This window comes from Myiozetetes cayanensis, unplaced genomic scaffold (assembly GCF_022539395.1).
Source record: "Myiozetetes cayanensis isolate MyiCay16 unplaced genomic scaffold, myiCay2020 scf62, whole genome shotgun sequence".
NCBI lineage: Eukaryota > Metazoa > Chordata > Aves > Passeriformes > Tyrannidae > Myiozetetes > Myiozetetes cayanensis.
The window spans coordinates 218,455-240,965 of NW_026087876.1; the positions used below are offsets into that span (position 1 = coordinate 218,455).

A 22,511-nucleotide genomic window follows, 5' to 3' on the forward strand; every position below is an offset into this window, starting at 1 on the left:
GCTGGTTGCCCTCCCCAGCCCCCCGTGTCCAGCTCCTGGTAATGGCAGGTTTTGGCAGGGGCTTGGGGGCAGCCAGGGGGTGTTGGGGTTCAGGGCGGGGGGCTCGGGGTGATCCAGCCAGCACTGACGCAGCATCGAAAGCACTTTAGACTAAGAGAACGGGTCTCTTAAAGGGGCACAGGCTGCTCCGCCGGGGCCCCCCCCCAGCACAGGGGCACCGGCAGCACATCGCACACACCCCCCACACACCCCCAGCCAGCACTCTGGGGGCACCCCGTCACCACAACCCCATCCCTGGGGATGCATCACCCCCCTTCTGGTGCTCCCCACGAGATTCCCCAGGTGGCCCCTCTCGTGCTGGGGGCTGGTATTGGCTGGGGCGGGGAGGGGGTGGGAGGGGCGGGGGATACTAATTATTTTTTAATTATTCTGATGATTTCTCTGCATGCCCTTTGCGCGGGAGCAACCCTCGGGCGCTAACGCTGTATGTCGAGGAGCTGAGCTGAGCTGTTCCTGTCCCATGAATGCTGGTGGATCGTTGCCAAATTTTTCTCTTTCCTCCCCTTTTCTCTCATTCTTTTTCTGTCTCCCCCACCCCCTCCCCAGCATATCCCCCAAACCCCCAAAAAACCCCTTTGTCTTTTCTTTCTGAGCCTTGTAAGTGTAAAAGATGACTCTTGATTTCGTTTTTGTCTCGGGAAAACTGCAAATAAATTATGAGGAAAAACCAATGATCGTTAAAGAAAGAGGTGCAGGGAGGAGGCCAAGTGCACCCATCCCTGCCGGGGTGCCCAGAGAGTGTTGCCCAGGTGTCTGTCCCGCTGGGACGCCGCACAGAGAGGGGGAATAGGCCACAACTGCCAAAGACAACTTTATCCCCCTGGCCGGTGCAGCTGGGGCGTGGAAACCACCCGATCACTGCGCCCGTACAGCTCAAGCCCAAGCTTTTCCCTTCCCAAGGAGGAGGAAGGGGAGGCAGGGAGGGCTGTTGGGCCTCCAGCAGGCGCTGAGACCCCCCCCAGCTGATGGGAGCAGGAGAGGGGACTCTGAGGTGCAGGGAAGGCTGGTGAGCTCCCCCCCAGGCACAGGGACGTGGCTCTGGAAGAAGCTGCCCAGGAATGCAGCAAGCACTCCCCCACCCAAGGAGCCTCTTCTTTTTCCCTCCCCCTCCCCCACCTTCACCCACCCCTCAGCTCACCCTTTGGACACAAAACACATAAAAGCCCTCCAGCCCTTGGGATGGTGGTGGTGGGCTGCTCCTGCCCCACCAGCCCCTTGGGACAGCAGTGGGGGGCCCCTCGCAGCTCCCCGTGGAGGGGCTGTGAAGGCAAGGGGTCGCATGGCCTGGCAGCCCATGGTCCGAGCCTCCCCCAGGAACAGCGAGAGCAGGGGGGCTCTGGTGCAGACCCCCCTGCAGTGCCGGCCCGGTGCCAGCTTCGGCGTCCCCTCAAGGTGGACAACAGTCACATCAGCCCAAGGGGCTGAGGAGCCCCGGCCCAGCCCCAGGAACCCCCTGGGGGGGGCTGCGGAGGGGGACGGAGGGGTGGTGGTCCGGAGCTGGAGACCCCGGGCTCCGCGTCACATGATTTCACAGCAGGAATTCTGCTTTCGGGCCTGGAAAGAGAAGGAAAACCTTCTGTAAAGCCTGCCATGGCTCCCCGAGGGTCTGGGGGCCCCAGGACCACCCACTGGGGGTCCCACACAGCTCTCCTCCTGACGGGGGAGGCTGGCACGGCAGGGTCCCGGCCACGAGGCCAAAGGCTCACAGCAAGGAATGGACCCCTCATCCCTCCCTTTGGCCACAGTTGGCACTCGGAACTGGGGCATCCCCCTGCTCCCACCAGAGTGTGGGATGGCCCCAGTGAGGGGCTGGGGGCTTTGCCAGCCAGAACTGGGGCACCTGGGCTCCCTCCAGGATCAAAGCCTGCCCTGCTTGGCACCCATCGCCATGCCCCTGGGTTCATCCAGGGGGTGACCTCTGGGATGACACTCCACCCACCCCCAGCTCCTTAGGCAGGAGGTGACTCCCTCGGGGTTCATCTATGAGCTCCCAGCCCTGCCCAGCTCCTCAGGGAGGGAGTGACCCCCTCAGGGTTCATCGATGGATCCCCAGACCCCCTGGCTCCTCAGGGAGGGGGTGACCCCCACACCCACCGTTTTGTAGAAGGCTTTGGACTGTGCTCCGAGCACCTCCGATTTGGAGACCAGGTCATCCAGCTTCTCCCCTCGCTCCAGCAGTGACTCCATAGTGTTGTGCTGACAGAGAAAGGGGTGCTGAGTCCCAGCACTGCCTCCCCCACCCAGGAGGTGCCACCTTGTCCCCATCCCACCTTCCCACAGCACCCCCCAGCTCTGCAGCCCTGAGGGACATGGGAACACTGCTGGGGGCAGGAGCAGCAGAGCCCCAACAGGGCCACCAGGCAGGGAGGGGAGGGGCATTTGGAGAGAGGGGGCAGAGCCCCTGTGCTTGTGTTGGGCCAGCTGGGAAAAGCCCAAGAGGAGCAAGGAGAGGGGTTAGGGAAAAGTGGGGAGCAAGGGTAAAAGGGGAGAGGGAAGGGGAAAAAAGGTGGGGGAAGGGAAAAAGGGGAAGAGGCAAGGAAGCTCCCACATCAAGGAGGTCTCCAGGGAATGGCCTGGGGCCACCCTACCCCTGCCCCACAATGTGTGTCCCCAGGGCCCACTGGTTGTGCCAGCAGGACCATCCAACTGCGGCCCCATGGCCTCACCAGGATGATTTTGGTCTCGTCCAGCTCCGCCTGCACTCGGGTCATCGGGTCGGCGTCTCGGGGGTTCTGGGGAAGAACAACATGGCACTGGCACTGCCTTGGGGACACTGGGGTTCCCTGGGCACAGCCCCACAGCACTGGGGTCTCAACACGTGCCAGGTGTCACCCACCTCCCACCGCCAGGGCTGCAGGGAACACAGGAACCCTCTCTCCCACTGCCTGGAGGGGTCTCAGGGTCTGTACCTGGTATTTGCTGAGGTATCCATCCAAGGCAGAGTAGCTGATGGTGGCAGGGGACCCCGAGGGCCAGTCCATCTTGCTGACCTGCCTGGAGAACTCATCCAGCACCTGCCAGGTGAGGAAACAGCAGTTACTGCCCAGGAGCTGCACCTGTGGGGCCACACGGGCTGGAGGGGTTTGCTCATTGAAATAGGAAATTTTAGGGAAGGAAAGCTCATCTAGTCCCACCCTCTGCCATGGGCAGGGACACCTGCCACCAGACCAGCTTGCTCCAAACCCCCTCCAACTTGGCCTTGAACACTTCCAGGGATGGGGCAGCCACAGCTTCTTGGGCAACCTGTGCCAGGGCCTGCCCACCCTCACAGGGAAGAATTCTTTCCCCTCTAACCCTGCCTTGTGTCAGCCTGAAGCCGTTCCCCCTTGACCTGTCCCTCCAGGCCCTTGTTCAAAGTCCCTCTCCAGCTCTCTTGGAGCCCCTTTAAGACTGGAAGGGGCTTAAGGTCTGCCAAGAAACTTCTCCAAGCTGAACACCCCCAGCCCTCTCAGCCCATCTCCCTGTCAGAGTGGCTGGAAAGCTGGGAAAGGACCTGAGGGTGTTGGTGGCAGTGGCTGAACGTGAGCCCAGGGGTGCCCAGGGGGGTAGGAGGCCAATGGCCCCTGGGCTGTCCCAGCCATGGTGTCACAGCCCCAGGGCAGGGACTGTCCCTGTGCTGGCCCTGCTGAGGCCCCTCCAGGGCTGTGCCCAGGGCTGGGCCCTCAACAAGAGACACTGAGGGGCTGGAGAGTGTGCAGGGAAGGGAAGGGAGCTGGGAAGGGGCTGGAGCAGCTGAGGGAGCTGGGGGGGCTCAGCCTGGAGAAAAGGAGGCTCAGGGAGGACCTTCTGGCTCTGTAATCCCTGACAGGAGGGGGGAGCTGAGGGGGAGTCGGGCTCTGCTCCCAGGGAACAGGGACAGGATGAGAGGAAATGGCCTCCAGCTGTGCTAGGGGAGGGCCAGGTTGGATTTTGGGAAAATTCCTTCATTGAAAGGGTTGTCCAGCCCTGGCACAGCTGCCCAGGGCAGGGGTGGAGTCCCCATCCCTGGAAGTGTGAAAAAAAACCAAACGTGGATGTGGCACTTGGGGACAGGGGTTAGTGATGGCCTTGGCAATGCTGGGGGAATGGTTGGACTCGATGCTCTCCGAGGGCTTTTCCAACCAAAACAATGCCACAATTCCATGAGAGGTGCTCCAACCCTCTGATCACCTCCTGCTCCTTTGGAACAAGTTGGGGCAGGGACAGGAACCAACAGCCTCGGCACACGAGGACCAGGGCGATGCCCACACCAGGCCGGGGTGGCCGTCCGTGACCGTCCCCAAACCCCTGCGTGTGCCAGGGTGGGAGGACTGGTGGAGTGTCCCTGAGCAGCTCCTGGCCCGTGGCCTCACCTTGTCCAGCAAGGTGAAGCACACCCGCTGTGGGTACTCATTGTCTGCGATCACCACTCCAGCCAGCCCGTCGTTCCGCACGTACACGTGGCACAGGTACTCTGGGGAGGAAACCCCCGTCAGCAAAGCCCTCCCCAGCACCCACCACCACCCACACAACCCCACGGCTCCCCCTTCCCCCCAGAACACCCTGGAAGGTGTCATCAGCACCCACATTTGTCGTGATTTCATTGGGAAAGCAGGAAGGGCTCGACGTTCGGGCCCAGCCCCAAGTTGTGCTGTGGCAAGTGACCCCAGCCAGGCCACGTGGTGTGGGACACGACACCCATGTCCCAGGGCAGCCACAAAAACTGGTGAGGCACCGAGCATGACTTCAGCCCATTTAATGAGTAACAAGGCCGAGGTGTCATTAAAGAGGCTCCAGCAGCCAAACCCAGGCCGCACCCCAGGCGTCCCGGGGTTCCAGAGGCACGTGGAGCAGGGCAGGGACACTGGAACGTGGTGAGATTTGGAACACGGAGCGCAGGCTTGCACAGTAAAGCTGGCACAGCCACCCTGCAGGGAGGCTGCGAGCAGGGTGGGCTGCAGCCCAGCAGCTCTGGGGGTCCCAAGGGAGGCGGGGAGAGCACAGACAGTGGCAGCTCCCCCTGGAACCTCTCCTGGGCTGGGCTGTGCTCACCTGGCTCAGCACCTCGTGCCCTCAGTGCTGCTCACCCAGACACCAGTGGTGGTGTGAACGCTCCAGACACGGGCCCGGGGGCTGCTCTCACCTTGCTCCTTGACGGAGGCCCTGCTGCCCAGCGCCGAGCGCTCCGCGATCAGCTGGCTCGTGAACGTCATGAACTCCTGCACGCTGGGGACACAGCACCAGGGGGGTCACCGAGGGGGATCATCTCTGCCACCGCTCCTCTGCACGCTGTGGGAGCGAAACCCTTCCCCACGAGCCCCCCAGTGCCTGGGTAGTGGGGCTGTGCCCGAGCAGAGGGTTTTCCTTCGAGAAAAGGCTGGACTCTGCATCTCTGCAGAGTGGCAGACCCCCAGCCACTACCCAGACCCCCCCAAACCCAGGGGAGCACCCAGATCCCTCCAGCTGCAGTGACAGACTCGTGTCCTTGGGCTGAACTTGCTTTATGGGGATTTAGCAGAAAGTAAAAATGCTGCTGAACCTGGATCTGTCCAGTCAACACCTGGTGAGCAACTGCATCATGGCAATCATGGAATGTTTTGGGTTGGACTGGACCTTAAGGACCATCCAGTCCCACCACCTTGCTATTCCACCAGAATCAAAGAATATGCTGAGTTGGAAGGGCCCCATCAGGATCATCACGTCCAACTCCATGCACAGACACCCCAACAATCCCACCATGTGCCTGAGAGCACTGTCCAAATGCTCCTTGAGCTCAGACAGCCTTGGGGCCATGCCCACTGCCCTGGGAATCCTGTCTCAGTGCCCAACCACCCTCTGGGGGAAGAACCTTTCCCTGAGATCCAACCCAAACCTGCTCTGACACAGCTCCAGCTGTTCCCTCGGGTTCTGTCACTGGTCACAAGAGTGAAGAGAGTGGCACCTGCCCCTCCACTGCTGGCAGCCACAGCATTTGGAATCCCAGGGTTTCATATTTAGGTTGGGAAACACATTTAAGACCACGGAGCCCAACCGCCTGACAGCTCCACGTGTATCTTCCTCAAGAAAGAGGAAGGAATATTCCCCTTCCACTGGGAATACTGGTTGTATTTCCCAGTATTCCTGGAGGAACTGCCCACTGAACACTTCACTTGGCCCTCCTGACCCTGCCAGATTCCTGGGCAGACGCTCAGCAGAGGTGAAGCCCCGGCACAGCCAGGCCCTGCCCAGCAGGTTCCACAGCTCCAGGAGCCACAGCCCTGCTCATCCCAGATCCAACCCCTCAATCCAACTCCACAGCCTCAGAAAAATACAGATATGTGGCATTTTAGCCCAAAGATCAGTTAAACACACCTTGAACACCAAACCTGGGCCGAGCTCTCACAGCCCCTCCCAGCACCACCAGGGAATCAGAACAAGCATCCAACCCCAGGGACAGCTGCCAGACCATCCCCCTCCTCAAACCCCTGCCCAAATTCCAAGACTTTCCTTTAAGCAAGGGAGTAGCCTGCTGCTGGGGCAGCTGACAGCAAAACCACACTGGGAATTTCCTCAGGATCCGGGAAAACGAGAGCTGCGTCCACAAAGCCGTTTGGGGTCGGAGCTGACAGCAGGTGCTGGCCCTGCTCTACGTCCCACTTGGCCAAAAAAGAGCTTTTTGAAACAATCCTGCTTCAGTCTCTCCCCTTTATCCTTGGAATTGCAGAACCAAATGTGCCCGAGGTTCCACAAATCTCTGGCATGGAAAATCTGGGTCCCAGAAGAATTTCCCAACTCCTTCCCCATCTGGAGTGCGCACTGGGAAGGGCCTCTTGGTTCCTGCTTTGTTTTACAGCTGCAGGAGGTCCTGGCTGCCAAGAGGACCCTCAGGAAGGACCTGAGAGGGAGTTTGTGGGCTGGAAAAAGCTTCAGATGAGGCCCAAGCCCTCCCCAGGGAGCAGCTCCGGGGGGGGGGGTTATCCCTCAGGAAAAGCCTGGCACTGCTGGTCCTGCAGCCCCAGCGGGGCACAAAACCTCCCAGAGGCTTCTGCTCCCCCCCAGGGTCCTGCCCCAGCCAGGGGAACCCCCCCCAGCCCCCCTGCAGAGGCTGCAGCCCCCAGGACCCACCTGGACCTCTGGAAGAAGTTGAAGGTGGAGACGTCGTAGGCAGCTTTGAGCAAATGCACTTTGGGGTCACCCTTGTAAAGGACACTTAGGCTGTAGAGCCTCATGGCGGCGGCTCCCGGGCCTGGGGGAGGGAGGGGTGGGGGCTGGGACCGGGGAGGCTGGGACCCCAGACCGCACTGGGACCCCCAGACCGCACTGGGACCCCCACACCGCACTGGGACCCCCAGACCGCACTGGGACCCCCACACCGCACTGGGACCCCCACACCGCACTGGGACCCCCAGACCGCACTGGGACCCCCAGACCGCACTGGGACCCCCCACACCGCACTGGGACCCCACACCACCGCACTGGGACCCCCACACACCGCACTGGGACCCCCACACACCGCACTGGGACCCCCACACCAGCACTGGGACCCCCCCACACCGCACTGGGACCCCCCAGCCAAACCCCCAGCCCTCCACCCTTTAAATGCAGCCTGAACAACCAACTTCTCCCGAGCCCCTCGACCACGCACCCGGCCCAACCACACCCTGACCCCCAACCCAGCCCAGCCCTCCCAGCTGGCTCAGCCTAACCCAGGCCCCAGGACAGCCCAGTACAACCCAGTGCAGCCCAGTGCAGCCCAGTGCAGCCCAGTACAACCCAGTGCAGCCCAGTACAACCCAGTAAAGCCCAGTGCAGCCCAGTAAAGCCTAGTGCAGCCCAGTAAAGCCCAGTGCAGCCCAGTACAACCCAGTGCAGCCCAGTACAACCCAGTGCAGCCCAGTGCAGCCCAGTACAACCCAGTGCAGCCCAGTACAGCCCAGTGCAGCCCAGTAAAGCCCAGTGCAGCCCAGTAAAGCCCAGTGCAGCCCAGTACAGCCCAGTGCAGCCCAGTAAAGCCCAAAAAAGCCCAGGACAGCCCAGTAAAGCCCAGGACAGCCCAGTCCCTGCTCCACTACAGCTCAATAAAACGCCAGCCACTCCACCCAGTATAACCCAGTACAGCCCAGGCCCTGGCCCCCAGTATAACCCAGCCAGCCCAGTTCCCACCAGTACAGCCCAGTACGGCCCAGTACAGTCTAGTCACTCCCAGTATGGCACAGTCCCGTCCAGTCTCCCCCAGTACGGCTCAGTCCAGCGCAGTCCCCGCCCAGCACAGCCCCGCACGGCCCCCCGGGCCGCCCCCCCGGCCCGGTACCGACGCTCCGGTCGCGGCTCAGCTCCGACGGCGGCCGAACGGGGGCGATGGGCGCGACCCGGAAGTGGAACCTCGGAAACCGGAAGTATCCTGGCCCCGGGCGCTGCCACGGAGGCTCCTCCCGCCCCGCGCACGCGCCGAGATCGCCCCGCCCCCTCGGTTCCCGGCCAATCAGCGCCCGCCTCCCCTCTCCGGGCCTCGGCAAGGCGGCCAATCCGCGCCGCGCCGCGGCCGGCCGGCAGGGGGCGCTGTGGGGCCGGCAGGGCCGCAGGCGCTGTGGCGGCCGGGGGCGCCGTGCGCAGGGCCTGCAGGGGGACCCCGTGACCCTCGGATCCCAGGGGACCCTCGGCGGACCCCATGGGCGAGACCCCGGTATGGGCGGGACTCTGGGCGGGACCCCGTATGGGCGGGACCCCTATGGGCGGGACTCGGTATGGGCAGGACCCGTATGGGCAGGACCCCGGTATGGGCGGGACCCCTGTGGGCAGGACCCGGTATGGGCGGGACCCCGTATGGACAGGACCCCGGTATGGGCGGGACCCCGGTATGGGCAGGACCCCGGTATGGGCAGGACCCTATGGCGGGACCCGGTATGGGCAGGACCCCGTATGGGCAGGACCCGGTATGGGCAGGACCCCGGTATAGGTGGGACCTATGGGAGGACCCCGGTAGGTGGACCCCTATTGGGCAGGACCCGGTATGGGCGGGACCCCGTTATGGGCGGGACCCCCCTATGGACAGGACCCGGTATGGGCGGGACCCCGGTATGGGCGGGACCCATGGGCGGGACCTATGGGCGGGACCCCGGTATGGGCGGGACCCGGTATGGGCAGGACCCCGGTATGGGCGGGACCCCGGTATGGGCGAGACCCCCGGTATGGGCGGGACCCCTATGGCGGGACCGTATGGCGGACCCCGGTATGGGCAGGACCCCGGTATGGGCGGGACCCCTATATGGGCGGGACCCCGGTATGGGCGGGACCCCCGGTATGGGCGGGACCCCGGTATGGGCGGGACCCCCGGTATGGGCGGGACCCCCCTATGGGCGGACCCCTATGGACAGGACCCGGTATGGGCGGGACCCCGTTATGGGCGGGACCCCCCTATGGGCAGGACTCCGGTATGGGCGGGACCCTCTACGGGCGGGACCCCGCTATGGACGGGTTCCCCGGTAGGGGCGGGACCCCCGCTCTGGGCAGGCCCCGGCGCTGGGGTTCAGGAGCCCTCCGGTGCCCCCGGGTGTCCGCTGCGCGGGGGCACGGCGGGCGGTGTGGGGTCCCCGCCGTGGTGCCCCTGAACCCTCTGCCTTCCCCAGAGCCCCCTCGCACCCCCCGGGCCCCTCCCCAGCGCTGTGTCCCGGGGGATGCTGCCGCGGACCGACCCAGGAGGGTTTTGGGGTGCCCCCGTGACCGGGGGTGTTCCTGACCCCCCCACAGGCCCCCGTTGCCCCAACGCCGGGTTGACGACACGGCTGCGGGGGTCACGGGGGGTCACCGCATCCCCGTCCCCAAATCCAGTCCCCAGTGCCTTGTGGCGACCATGGCAGCGCCCCCGGAGCCTTTGCCGTGCCGGGGCACAGAGCGCCGCCAGCCCCCTCGGCCCGCGCCGTGTGCCGGTCTCCATGGGAGCGGGCCGGTTGCCAGGCGGGCCGCTGGAGTGCTCTCCGCCGCCGTCGAGCCGCTGGCATGGCAACGGGGACACGGGTGACCCGGGGCGGGGTGCTTCGCCTGACGGGGGACGGTCCCGGCCTCGCCTCGCCAGCGCACCGGGGCGTCCCCGTGGGCTGCGGGAACCCCACCGCGCCGGGCTGGGCCCCCGCGCCCCCGCCCGCCCGGGGATCCACCGAGGGAGCGAGCGGGACAGCGTGAGCGCAGCCCCCGGCAGAGGATGAGGGGTGACAGGGCTGAGCCCGCCGGGGCGCCCGGCCCCGCTCCTCGCCCCTCCGCCTGAGGCCCGGGGGGACCGGGACCCGCTCGGCGGGGGCTGCGCTGGGGCGTCGGATGAGATAACGCAGCAAAGGTGGAGCATCCGCGCACGGAGCGAGGGACGGAGCTGCCCAGCGCCCAGCGGCCCGCAGGGACGGGGCAGGGGGCTCCCCCAGGCCAGGCACCGCGGTGGGGGGCGCAGGGGCTGAGGGGGGCACGGCTCAGCCCGCAGCCCGCCCCACCCTGCCCGCTGCCCCCATGCTGGATCACCGAGCCAGGATGGAGAGCAGCAGGAAGGAGAAGGTGAGGCTGTTCCCGGGGTGAGAGAAGGACGGGCTGGGGGGCACCCGGGGGTGTGGGGGGCAGTAGGGATCCTCACAAGGGGGTCTGGCCTTCCCTGGAGCAAGTGGCCAGGTGCTCCTGGCATCTCCCGAGGTTCCAACAGAGGTAGCTGGGAGGACGGCTGGCAGGGAGGACAGCAGCTCCTGGGCAGCCTGACATGTCCAGGGAGGGCCCTGTCCCTGAGGTCACCCCCCCAGCATAGCACAGGCCCCACAACACTGAGGGCTCATGATGGAGCTGAGAGCATTTGCGGGGTGCTCTGCTGGGCTGGGATGCTCCCACCATCCTGGCATTGCCATGGGCATCTTCTGCTGGGATGAGGCATCTCCCTGGGATGAGATGAGGTGATGAGATCCCATCACCTCCTTTGGCTGGTTGTGACTGTTGTCACCAAGGCACTCAGCAGGATGGCACATGGCTCATCCCCAGTCAAACACCGGTTGGTTGTGGGAAGCTGCTCCCATCTCTTCTCCAGATGGATTGAGCTCAGGGGGCCATGGGTGAGGACAGTGGAGACTTTCCCTGCTGACAGCTGGGACATTTGGAGGACACCAAGGGGACATGGAGGGGACACAATGTGTGCTGGGTGTCGCTGGCTGCGGTGGCCAGGGCCATGGGGTTCCCAGCTCCATCCCCTGTGCAGGTGGCACTGGACCACACTGTTTCCATGGGAAGCTGAGAGCTGGATTCCCTCACGTGGGAAGAGCCAAATCCAGCCAGGGAAGAGCCAAACCTATTGTTCTGGAGGCGAGAGAAGGGATGAGAAGGGACACACGGTGGTGAGATGGAGAAATAAAATTTGGGCGCTCAGGTGCCAGCCCTGGGACAGGGACCCTCTGTTGGGGGGGGGAGGTCCGGCGTCCCCGCACCAAGCAGTGCCACAGGAGTGATTAGCGCCAAATACCTTCACCAATGAACCAGTCAAGATGGTCGAACCCAGCTCCATGCTTTTCCTGGCAGGGTTTTTCCAGTCGTCCCAGGCAGAACACCTTCCAGATCATGTGGTGCTACCTTGGGTGACTGGCCCTGTTCTGGGGTGTCCGGCAGCGTCCCCCAGCCTGGAGGGGTCCGTGCTGCAGCCACATCTCCTGGGGTCCTGTCTCCTGGCATCTGGGGGTCCAGGACTAATTAAGGCCCAGGGGTTCAGCACCAGGATAGAGGAAGAGGTGACGGGATCCCACCCAGCTGTGGATGGTGGCTGAGGCCACAAGAGCCCTGCAGGGCCTCGGAGATGTTTGGGCTGAGCCCTCACTTGGGGGGCTGACGGTCGAGGAACAACACTGGGGGCCGTGTTACGAGGAGTGGTCCCGATGTTGGGATGCTCCAAACCATACCCCAAACCCTTTACTGAGCCCCCCACCCCAAAACCTGTCGGGAAACAGCAGCAGCCTCAAGGCAAACATCATTCTGCCAGTGAGTGCAGGAGTGGGAGTGTTGGAGCCTGCCCGGAGCCCGGTGACTAATGAGCCCTAATGCTGTGGCTGCAGCTGCTGGAGTGAGCACCGGCTCCTGCTCCATCTGACAGCCGGGGGCCTGGCCCCAGCCCTGCTGCCTAATGGAGGCTGCACCGAGCCCGAGGTTGCTACGGAAAGGATAAACACAGGTCCTGCCTGCCAGGTGCTTCCCTGGAGTGGGCCCTGCAGCTCTACCTGGCAGCGAGGCAAGGTGGCAATTCCCGAGAATCTTCCTGCCCACCTGCCCTCTGCCCCAAATTTGGTGGGTGGAAAGTGGTACCTGTGATTCCCGGTGGGATACAGGGAAAGGGATGCTCCCAGGGAAACGAGGAAGACACCGGCATCTTCATCATGGAAGAGCCCCACATCCTTGGTGGGAGATGCTGTGCTCCTCAATGGCATGGCTGGAGGCACTCCTTGGTGGGAATGGCCCTGGGATTCATCAGGATGGAATGTCCGGGGCGCTGGTTGAAGTCCTGCTGGAATGATGCTGGCTTCTACACAACCATCCAAACAAATCAACTTGCTGATAGGGACAGCACAGAGACCCCAGTGCCAACTGTGGTGTCTTGCAGGCAGCCCTGGGAGGGGGCATGGGGCCTCTGCCAGTCTGGTGGATTCCCTGGTGCATACGTTCAGCTGAAGGAAATAGAGCGATGGGATAAGGCATTTTGGGGTGTCCCTGAGCTGATGGGGAAAACCAGGGTCAGGGGAAGGGAAACATGGTTGGTTGTTGCAGTTCAGGTCCCCTGCACCTCCTATCCTCCGGCCCTGGCTGATGCTGTGTCCCACACAGGTGGAGCAGATCCTGTCAGAGTTTCGGCTGAAGGAGGAGGACCTGAAGAAGGTGATGTACCGGATGCAGAAGGAGATGGACCGAGGGCTCAAGCTGGAGACACACGAGGAAGCCTCTGTCAAAATGCTGCCCACCTATGTCCGCTCCACCCCCGAGGGCTCAGGTACGGGGTCGCTCCTGGTCCCCTGTGTTGCACCCTCCCCAGACCCTGTTGAGCTCCATGCGGGAGGCTGAGCCCACCCTGAGCCCGTCACCTTGTCCCCTCCTCCCTGGCTTTGCAGAGGTGGGAGATTTCCTGTCGCTGGACCTGGGCGGCACCAATTTCCGTGTGATGCTGGTGAAGGTGGGCGAGGGGGAGGAGGGGCAATGGAAGGTGAAGACGAAGCACCAGATGTATTCCATCCCAGAGGACGCCATGACTGGGACGGCCGAGATGGTGAGTGGGGCACACAGGGCATCCTCTCTCTTCCCAGTCCCTGTAACGTGCATGTTCCAGTGAGGACACTGGAGGGGACACTCCTCATCCCTCTAGTCAGCAGAAAGCAGGGGATGGCCTGGCCTGGGGAACCCACGGTGGGGGTGGGACAGTGTCATTCTGTGTGCAGTGGGAGGGTGGTAACAGCCCCTGGCAAAGGTTCAGCCTCCTGTCTTCCAGCTCTTTGACTACATCTCCGAGTGCATCTCTGATTTCCTGGACAAGCACCAGATGAAGCACAAAAAGCTGCCCCTGGGTTTCACCTTCTCCTTCCCCGTGCGGCATGAGGACATTGACAAGGTGAGGGGGTGGCTGGGCAGCATGAGGGCTCGGGGGTCCCCGAGCGCCAGCTACACCCACAGCCCCATTTTGGTCTGACCCCCATTCCAGGGCATCCTCCTGAACTGGACCAAGGGCTTCAAAGCTTCCGGCGCAGAAGGGAACAACGTGGTGGGGCTGCTGAGGGACGCCATCAAACGGCGAGGGGTGAGAGGGCCGGCTGTGCTGGGACCACCGCGGTGGGGGGACCCCAGCACTCCTGGCTGTCCCTGCGATGGGCTCACTGAAGCCCAGCTGTGCCTGCAGCAGGGCTGCTGGAGCCTGGTGTGTCCCCCCAGGAAGGGCCATTCCGTGCGTGTGCACACAACACATGCCCGCATCCTCACCCTTGGGGACCCTCTACCCCAGACCTGCCTGCTGCAGGACAGCCCAGTCCCCTGCGAGCCCCCAATGGTCCCTGTCCTGTCCCCAGGACTTCGAGATGGACGTGGTGGCGATGGTGAACGACACGGTGGCCACGATGATCTCCTGCTACTACGAAGATCACCGGTGCGAGGTTGGGATGATTGTGGGTAAGACGCCCCTTCTGCAGGGACACACGGCCAGGGAGGGGCCACCATCCCATGGCCCTGCTCCCCTGCTGCTCCCCCCGTCCTTTTGGAGGGGCACACCAATGACAAAGGGGTGGCAGTGGCACCCTGCTGAGGCCTCTGGAGGTTGGGACACCCGATGGCATCGCCTGGTCCCATCACAGTGGTGGGAGCACCTTGGGAGTAGAAAGGGGGTAGTCACCATAACAGGGCTGGTCCCCACAGCACAGCCCTTTCCCCAGGCTGCTGGTGGCTGTGGCACCTCATGGTGGGAGTGGACACCCATGGCAGGTGACTGGTGTCAGGGTGGTGGGGATGAGTTTGAACTTGCAGGGAGCAACCCCCCGCCTCTCCCAGCGCCCTGCTATCTTCGGTGCCATCAGCCACGTGCCATCTGGGCTCCGCATCCCCTCACCTGGGTAACACACCGGGATGTTTGTCAGCTCCTGGGGGCCAGGATGGCCTCAGCGCAGTGCTCGGAGCCCCTGGGACCCCACTGTGGGTACAAGGGCCCAGCCAGGGCTGGGATCCCCACAGACTCTGCTCATGGGGAGCAGGATGACCATCCCTGTCACCGCAGGATGGGGACATGCTCTGAGCACAGCCCCAGCCATGGTCTCAGTCACCGAGTCCTGGTGCTCATGGAGCAGCAGGGGCCAGCTGTTCCATTTCTTTACACTGAAATGAGGTCTAGAATGGAAACATGGAATTGTTTGGGTTGGAAAAGCCTCTCAGGTCATCAAGTCCAACTGTTCCCCCCAGCACTGCCAAGGCCACCATTAACTCATGCCCCCATATGCCACATGCACAAGTTGGTTAAATCCCCCCAGGAATGGGGACTCTACCACTGCCCTGGGCAGCTGTGCCAGGGCCAGACAGCCCTTTCCATGAAGAAATTGTCCCAACCTAAACCTCCCCAAGTGCAACTTGAGGCTGTTTCACTTCTATCCTTGGAGCAACCTGGTCTAGTGGAAGATGTCCCTGCCCATGGCAGGGAGTGGAACAAGATGAGCTTGTTCCCATGGTTCTATGATTTGATGATTCTATTGTGTCCCAATGCTGGGTGGAATAGGGATAGAGATTTGGGACCTATGTGGTAAGTTCCCAACCATCCTCGGTTCCAGCTTTCATGAAATCACAGAATGGTTTGGGTTGGAAGGTGCCTTAAGGATCATCCAGTTCCCTGCCATGGGCAGGGACACCTTCCACTATCACAGGTTGCTCCAAACCTCTTCCAGCCTGGCCTTGAACACTTCCAGAAATGGGGCAGCCACAGCTTTTCTGAGAAACATCACCTGCCACCCTGGGAAGGATTTGTCTGCAATATCCCATATAAATCTTCCCTCTTTTAGTCTAAAACCTTTCTCCTATGTACTGTCACCTCTGGAGCCAGCCCTGAAGTAGCTGTAGACCAGGGTGCCACATCACCAGGTTGAGGAATGTCCCTCACAGGTTGAGGAATGACCCCACACAGATCCCAACCCCCATCCTGACACATCTCTGGACCCTTTCCAGTTCCCCCCCATTGCTCCAGAAGACTATCCCAGCTGTATCTCAGTTGGGATGGGAGGGCCGTGGTGGGGGGGTCACTGTTCCTATCACTGGCCCTGTCCCTGGTTCCTGGCAGGGACGGGCTGTAACGCCTGCTACATGGAGGAGATGCACAACGTGGAGCTGGTCGAGGGCGACGAGGGGCGAATGTGCGTGAACACGGAGTGGGGGGCCTTCGGCGCCTCGGGGGAGCTGGACGAGTTCCTCCTGGAGTACGACCGCGTGGTGGACGAGACCTCACTTAACCCCGGTCAGCAACTGTAAGGAATAGGAGAGATCCAGTTCCTCTGGGTGTCCCCCCTGACCCCCCGCCACTCTGGGCTCAGCCCCCCAGCACGGAGGTGCTTCGCCCCAGGCTGTGCCCACTGCAGGGACACAGCCAGCAAGGAGGGGGGAAGGAAAGAGGGGGTGCTGCGTGATGTGGCCCCCCCAAATCCCGGCCCTGACACCACCCCTTCACCTGTGCCCCCACCCAGGTACGAGAAGATCATCGGGGGCAAGTACATGGGGGAGATTGTGCGGCTGGTGCTGCTGAAGCTGGTGGATGAGAACCTGCTCTTCAACGGGGAGGCCTCTGAGAAGCTCAAGACCCGCGGGACCTTTGAGACCCGCTTCATGTCGCAGATCGAGAGGTGCGAGGCTGGGGCCAGCACACCCAAACCGGCCTGCCAGGCTGCACCGCGCTGGGGGGCTGTGCTGCCAGTGCTCACAGCTGCAGGTGCTGTCAGTCTGTACCAGGCTGTCCCACACGGGGATCCCCCTGTTCCACCATACCATAGGAGCCTGCTCTGACCGCCTCATATTGGAGTCCCTTATCCCATCACCCCACACCAGGGTGGCCCACATCCAGGTCCCTCTGTCCCATCACCCCACACCAACCTGTTCTGACTGACCAAACTGGGGTTCCCCATCCTGACACCCCATCCAACTGCCTCACAATGGGTTCTCCCCCACCATTCCCCGCTGACCCCCACTCTGCCCCCACCCCAGTGACTCCGATGACCGCAAGCAGATCTACAACATCCTGTCGGGCTTCGAGCTGCTGCCGTCGCGGACGGACTGCGAGATCGTGCGCCGGGTGTGCGAGAGCGTGTCCACGCGCGCCGCCCAGATGTGCTCGGCGGGGCTGGCGGGCGTCATCAACCGCATGCGCGAGAGCCGCAGCCAGGACACCCTCAAGATCACCGTCGGCGTCGACGGCTCCGTCTACAAGCTCCATCCCAGGTGGGGATCCCCGGGGCCTTCCTGCCGCCGGCATTCCCATCCTCCTCCTTCAGCCCCCGTTTGTGACCCCGTTTCTGACCCCGCTTTCCCACTCCCCAGCTTCAAGGACCACTTCCACGCCACAGTGCGGCAGCTGACACCCGGCTGCGACATCACTTTCATCCAGTCCGAGGAGGGCAGCGGGCGTGGGGCCGCCCTCATCTCGGCCGTGGCCTGCAAGATGGCCTGTATGATGGGGCAGTGAGCTGGACTCGGGGGCGGCGGGGGGCCGGTGGTCCCGCTCGGAGCGCTGTGGGAGCAGACACAAATGCAGAAAAGAGGCGGCTCCAGCCCCCCAATAAACGGGGTATGTGTGGACTTCTCTGGGGCCGCTTTGGCCAGCACTCCTCGTGTCCCCGTGCTGGCAGGGAGACCCACGTGGGGCTGCCCCACATGTGCAGGGCAGCCGAGGTGCTTCCCATGCCCTCACCCCCCCACATCCTCACCCAGCTGCAGCGAGGGGGCTCTGACACACCCAGCTCCTTTGCTGGGGGAGATTCCCCAGGGACATTGGCTTAGAGATAAGGGGCTCTCCATGGGTGCTCGGGCGTTGAGGTGGAGGAGCCCCCCACTAGTGAGCCCTGGGGTGCAGAGGCTGACCAGAGTGTACCAGAGCTGGGGGCTGCATTTTGGGGGGATCCCCTCCAGCCACGTCCCGACAACAGGGTGGGGAGTGGGGCCCCCCAAACTGGGCACAGACCCACACTAAGGGCTAAATCCCACTTCCACCAGCAGCAGCACCCCAAAACCCTGTGGGTCCCAGCCCACCCCAAATAGAGGGGCACACAGATGCCCTCCAGGGCTTTTCCATGCTCCAGGGTGTCACAGCTCAGACCCTTCCCGATTTAGCTTGGAGCAATAAGGGGGGGATAAAAATCAGGGGCCAAGGTAGGGTGTTGGGGTTCCCTGAAAGGTCTGGGGCACCCCAGAGATGTGAGTTTACCAAGGGTTTGGGGCAGAATGTTGGGCCTCTCTGGGGGTCAGGGGCACCCCAGGGTGTTGAGGTCCCTCTAAGGATCTGGCAGTCCCCCAACATGTTGTGGTTCCCTGAAGGCTCTGGGGGCAACCCACAGTTTTGGGTCCCCCTGAGGGTTTGGAGCACCCCAGGGTGTTGGGATCCCTTTGGGGGTTTGGGGCATTTCATGATCTGGGACTCAGGGTGTTGGGATCAGCCCTGGGTGTGGGGCCACCCCACGGTACAGGCCATCTTGGGGGCCTGGGGACATGCTGGGATATTTGGAGCCACCCCCGGGGTCTGTCCCATGTCACCCTGGGCAATAGGGGCACCCCAGGATGTAGGGACATTTCAGGGTGTTGGGGTCACCCTTGGGCATCTGGGGCCACCCGGGGGGGCTGGGACACCACAGGGAGTGGGGCCAAACCAGGGGTCTAGGGCTACAACAGGGTCTCAGTGTTCCCTTGAAGCAGAGGGTCACCCCAGGGCTGCATGGCACCCTGGAGGGCTGGGGACACTGGGGGAGTCTGTGCCACCCCCGAAAGCCTCCAGATCCACAGGTGGCACCGGGATCCCCTCGACCCACTGGAGGAGGGAAGGGGATCCCTCTGCTCTGATTGGCTGCAGCCCTCAGCCAGCAGGATTCCCCGGGGTTTGAGTGGCTGCAGCCCTCAGCCAGCAGGATTCCCCGGGATTTGAGTGGCTGCAGCCCTCAGCCAGCAGGGTTCCCTGTGGTTTCACTTGCTGCAGCAGCAGCAGCTCAGCTCCCTGGCCATGGCCAAAGGTGGATTCCTCGTGCTCCGATTGGCTGCAGCTCTCAGTCAGCAGATTCCTTGAGCTCAGACTGGCTGGCACTGAGGGATTCCCTGTGCTCAGCGTGGACACCCACGCTACTGCTGGCACCTCCAGTGTCCCATGTGCCCTGCTGGGGCTGGGCCAGGGCCAGGCACGTGCCACATGCCCGTGTCACCAAGTCCCCCCGGGGCAGGCAGATGTGACACACATAGCCAGAGCAGGGACTTTATTGTGGGGGAGGGGGTGTCAGGGCTGGAGGGCATCACGGGCTGGGGGGACATTGGTGTTCGTGGGGTACTTGGGGCTGCATCCTGCGGAAACAGGAAAGAGCGGGGAGTGAGTTGGGGGCCAGTGGAAGCAGCTCCTCCATCCTTCCCCCTGCTCCAGGACACATTTTGGGGTGCTCTAGCTCACTCCCATCCTACAGAGGGGCAGCAGAGAAGGCACAGGACCTCCAACCACTCCCCAGGCAGGGGTGGGGTGCAGGGTGTGGGATCAGGCTGTGGGGTGCAGGATGTGGTGTACAAAGTGTGGGATTCAGGGTGGGGGATGTGGGATCAGGATCAGGATATGGGGTGCAGGACACACAGTGCAGGATCAGGGTATAGGGTGCAGGACACAGGGTACAGGACACAGGGTGTCCATGAACCATGGGGTGCAGAATTGGGATATGGGGTGCAGGATCAGGACATGGGGTGCAGGACACGGGGTGCAGGACACAGGGTGCGGCATTGAGAAGTGGGGTGCAGAATTGGGATATGGGGTGCAGGACACAGGATTCAGGATCAGGATGTGGGGTGTAGGACACAGGGTGCAGGATTGGGACGTGGGGTGCAGGATCAGGACGTGGGGTGCAGGATCAGGATGTGGGGTGCAGGATCAGGACATGGGGTGCAGGATCAGGGTGCGGGATCAGGATTTGGGGTGCAGGATCAGGACGTGGGGTGCAGGATCAGGACATGGGGTGCAGGATTTGGGGTGCAGGATTGGGACGTGGGGTGCAGGATCAGGACGTGGGGTGCAGGATCAGGATGTGGGGTGCAGGATCAGGATGTGGGGTGCAGGATCAGGGTGCGGGATCAGGATTTGGGGTGCAGGATCAGGACGTGGGGTGCAGGATCAGGACATGGGGTGCAGGATTTGGGGTGCAGGATTGGGACATGGGGTGCAGGATCAGGACGTGGGGTGCAGGATTGGGACATGGGGTGCAGGATCAGGGTGCGGGATCAGGATTTGGGGTGCAGGATCAGGACGTGGGTGCAGGATCAGGATTTGGGGTGCAGGATCAGGACGTGGGGTGCAGGATCAGGACATGGGGTGCAGGATCAGGGTGCGGGATCAGGATTTGGGGTGCAGGATCAGGACGTGGGGTGCAGGATCAGGACGTGGGGTGCAGGATCAGGATGTGGGGTGCAGGATTTGGGGTGCAGGATCAGGACGTGGGGTGCAGGATCAGGGTGAGGGATCGGGGTGTGGGGTGCAGGATCGGGATGTGGGGTGCAGGATCAGGGTACGGGCAGGCACTGACCACGCTCAGGCCTTGCAGAAGCCCATGGCGGTGCAGATGTCGCGGGGCGTGTCCCCATCCTGCAGCCCTTGGCTGATCTGATCCTGATACCGGCTCACCAGCTTCTGGCACTGCTTGCCCAGGAGCCGGCCCAGCAACCGGCAGCCCTTCTTGAGCGCCGCCGCCACCGCCGCCTGCCACGGCCACGCGGGTCAGGAGGCTGCGGCCAGATGGGCCCTGGCCCAGCCCCCCAGCCCTGTCACCCCTCACCTCGTCAGGGTTGTCACCCGCCAGCGTCTGTATCTTCTTCAGGGCCTTGGTGCACAGGCTGCACTTCATCCTCCGGCCCAGCCCCACGTCGTCCCCGTCGGCCTCGTCCCCCTGTGGGGACACGCAGACCCTCAGGGCCACCCGGACCCGGGGGTGGCCCTGGCAGGAGTGGGGGGTGGGTGCTCACCAGGGCCAGGCTGTCCCGCAGGTCCTGGCACTGCCGCTCCAGGCCACAGCGCGTGGCCATGGCCATGTCCTGGCACCACGATATGGGGTCACCCTGGCAGGGCAGGGGGGCCACAGCCTGCGCCACTGCACGGGAACAGCACAGAGAGTCTGTCACTGAGCTCCCTGAGGCCCCTGGGGGTGCCCAGAACCCTAAACCACCAGCCCCAGGTGCTCAGCACCATCCCCATCATCCCTTCCCGCCTGTCCCCACAACCTGCTGTTCCACCACTTCCCCAGGTGCCTGTCCCCATGGACACCAGCCCCATCATCCCTGTTCCTGCCATTCCCAGGTGCCTGTTCCCACAAGGACCCCATTCCTGCCACCCCCAGGTCCTCATGAGGGCCTTGTCCCCAGCACCCCTCTTGCCTGTCCCCTCGTCCTCCCTCCCCCATCCCTGGATGCCTGTCCCCATGCCAGCCCCATCCCTGCCACCCCCAGGTCCCCACACAGACCCTACCTCCCCAGGCGCAGCCATCCAGGCTGCCATCCCCCTGTCCTCATGTGTCCCCAGCCCCCCCACCCCCGTGGGAGGCACAAGGGTTCCCGTTACCTCCGACCGCCACCAGCACCAAAAGAAGGGCCGAGCTTTCGGCAGCCATGTCGAGCCGCTGAGGGGGTGACAGCGGGTGACAGCAGGTGACAGCCCGACACCTTTTATAGCGGGGCCGTGGGCTGCAGGGGCGGGGGGGCCAAAACCCAAAAACCCCTAGAAAAGAGCATCGCCGCTCCCAGAGCTCTTCCTGCCTCACACCTCCGCCCCCGCGGGCAGCGGACACCGGGGGCCGGGGGGCTCAGGGGCAACACGGGGGGGCCGGGGGCGCTGCGGGGCTGTGCGGGGACACATGAGGGTGTCCCGTGAGTCCCCCAAAGCGTGGGGCGGGGGGTGCGGCCAGACTACCGTGGGCTCCAGCCCAGGGCCCCCTTCGCCTCCTCCCGGGCTCTGACTGGGGAGTCCCGGGGTCGGGCTCAGCCTGGCGTCCCCCTGGGGACCGGTGCCGGGTCCCTGTCCCTTCGGGGATCGGTGCCGTGTCCCTGTCCCCCCCGGGGATCGTGTCCCTGTCCCCCCAGGGATCGGTGCCGTGTCCCTGTCCCCTCGGGGGTCGGTGCCGTGTCCCTGTTCCCCCCCGGGGATCGTGTCCCTGTCCCTTCGGGGACCGGTGCCGTGTCCCTGTCCCCCCGGGGGTCGATGCCGTGTCCCTGTCCCCCCCGGGGATCGTGTCCCTGTCCCCCCGGGGGTCGATGCCGTGTCCCTGTCCCCCCCGGGGATCGTGTCCCTGTCCCCCCCGGGGATCGTGTCCCTGTCCCCTCGGGGGTCGGTGCCGTGTCCCTGCCCCCCCGTGCTTTGAGGGGTCCCGCTGCCGCCCCCGGTGCCCCCCAGGGGTCCGCCCCCCCGCGGTTGCCATGGTGATCTCATGACGTCACTTCCTCCATGCGGTCACGCTGCTTCCGGATTTGGGGCGTTCGCGCCTTTTCCCGGCCCCGCCCCCGCGGCGGGTCCCGGTGCCGGCGGCGACCCCCGACCCCTGACCCCTGACCTCTGACCCCGTACGTGCACGGGGGCTGTCCCCGTTTGGGGCCGGGGGGGCCCTGGTTTGGTTGGGGGTCGGTTCGGGGGTCGGGGGGGCTGGGGGTCCCTGGTGCCAGGGGTCTCCCGGTGCCGTGGCCGCGGGTCGTGACAGGAGCGTGTTCGGGGGCTGTCCTGGGGGAGCGCTGGAGCCTCAGGGTCCCTGGGGGCTCTCTGTCCTGGGGAGTGTGCCGGGGCTGTGCCGGGG

The 22,511-nt window shown here is 63.8% G+C and overlaps 3 protein-coding genes across 6 annotated transcripts; 1 reads left to right on the forward strand and 2 right to left on the reverse strand.

Moving 5' to 3' along the window:
- Positions 1 to 1,175: 1,175 nt before the first annotated feature.
- YKT6 (YKT6 v-SNARE homolog) lies at positions 1,176 to 8,403 on the reverse strand. Of its 3 annotated transcripts, none has more exons than XM_050337384.1 (8): positions 8,309 to 8,403; positions 7,123 to 7,243; positions 5,162 to 5,244; positions 4,392 to 4,492; positions 2,970 to 3,074; positions 2,727 to 2,792; positions 2,155 to 2,256; positions 1,176 to 1,614 (listed from the first exon to the last, which is right to left on the reverse strand). In XM_050337384.1, exons 2-8 carry the CDS (start codon positions 7,224 to 7,226, stop codon positions 1,579 to 1,581), a joined length of 597 nt encoding a protein of 198 aa, XP_050193341.1. In that variant the 5' UTR covers positions 7,227 to 7,243; positions 8,309 to 8,403; the 3' UTR covers positions 1,176 to 1,578. The 3 variants fall into 3 exon arrangements, with proteins under 3 accessions (XP_050193341.1, XP_050193343.1, XP_050193342.1); XM_050337386.1 differs by having other exon boundaries at positions 8,313 to 8,364; XM_050337385.1 differs by lacking the exon at positions 8,309 to 8,403 and adding an exon at positions 8,161 to 8,236.
- A 1,936-nt stretch (positions 8,404 to 10,339) lies between these two features.
- Positions 10,340 to 17,301, forward strand: GCK (glucokinase). 2 transcript variants are annotated; one of them, XM_050337382.1, is made up of 10 exons: positions 10,340 to 10,536; positions 12,826 to 12,988; positions 13,107 to 13,261; positions 13,481 to 13,600; positions 13,691 to 13,786; positions 14,052 to 14,151; positions 15,797 to 15,980; positions 16,197 to 16,352; positions 16,711 to 16,944; positions 17,044 to 17,301. In XM_050337382.1, exons 1-10 carry the CDS (start codon positions 10,492 to 10,494, stop codon positions 17,186 to 17,188), a joined length of 1,398 nt encoding a protein of 465 aa, XP_050193339.1. In that variant the 5' UTR covers positions 10,340 to 10,491; the 3' UTR covers positions 17,189 to 17,301. The 2 variants fall into 2 exon arrangements, with proteins under 2 accessions (XP_050193339.1, XP_050193340.1); XM_050337383.1 differs by lacking the exons at positions 10,340 to 10,536; positions 12,826 to 12,988; positions 13,107 to 13,261; ... (1 more) ...; positions 13,691 to 13,786; positions 14,052 to 14,151 and having other exon boundaries at positions 15,824 to 15,970.
- A 1,643-nt stretch (positions 17,302 to 18,944) lies between these two features.
- On the reverse strand, positions 18,945 to 21,851 carry LOC126651459 (prosaposin-like). Its single transcript, XM_050337366.1, has 5 exons — positions 21,290 to 21,851; positions 20,698 to 20,822; positions 20,511 to 20,621; positions 20,262 to 20,434; positions 18,945 to 19,044 (listed from the first exon to the last, which is right to left on the reverse strand). The coding sequence occupies exons 1-4, from the start codon at positions 21,336 to 21,338 to the stop codon at positions 20,267 to 20,269; spliced, it is 453 nt and encodes a 150-aa protein (XP_050193323.1). The 5' UTR covers positions 21,339 to 21,851; the 3' UTR covers positions 18,945 to 19,044; positions 20,262 to 20,266.
- Between the last annotated feature and the right edge of the window lie 660 nt (positions 21,852 to 22,511).

Coding starts and splice junctions, on each gene's coding strand:
- YKT6 (XM_050337384.1), bottom strand. CDS start 7,226: ATGAGGCTCTACAGCCTAAGTGTCCTTTACAAGGGTGACCCCAAAGTG. Junction 2,793..2,969: donor GATACCTCAGCAAATACCAG/GTACAGACCCTG, acceptor GTTCTTCCCCAG/AACCCCCGAGACGCCGACCC. Junction 2,257..2,726: donor ACGAGACCAAAATCATCCTG/GTGAGGCCATGG, acceptor TTTCTCTGTCAG/CACAACACTATGGAGTCACT.
- GCK (XM_050337382.1), top strand. CDS start 10,492: ATGCTGGATCACCGAGCCAGGATGGAGAGCAGCAGGAAGGAGAAG. Junction 10,537..12,825: donor AGAGCAGCAGGAAGGAGAAG/GTGAGGCTGTTC, acceptor TGTCCCACACAG/GTGGAGCAGATCCTGTCAGA. Junction 13,787..14,051: donor ACGCCATCAAACGGCGAGGG/GTGAGAGGGCCG, acceptor TCCTGTCCCCAG/GACTTCGAGATGGACGTGGT.
- LOC126651459 (XM_050337366.1), bottom strand. CDS start 21,338: ATGGCTGCCGAAAGCTCGGCCCTTCTTTTGGTGCTGGTGGCGGTCGGA. Junction 20,622..20,697: donor TGCGGGACAGCCTGGCCCTG/GTGAGCACCCAC, acceptor GTGTCCCCACAG/GGGGACGAGGCCGACGGGGA. Junction 20,435..20,510: donor CGGGTGACAACCCTGACGAG/GTGAGGGGTGAC, acceptor TGGCCGTGGCAG/GCGGCGGTGGCGGCGGCGCT.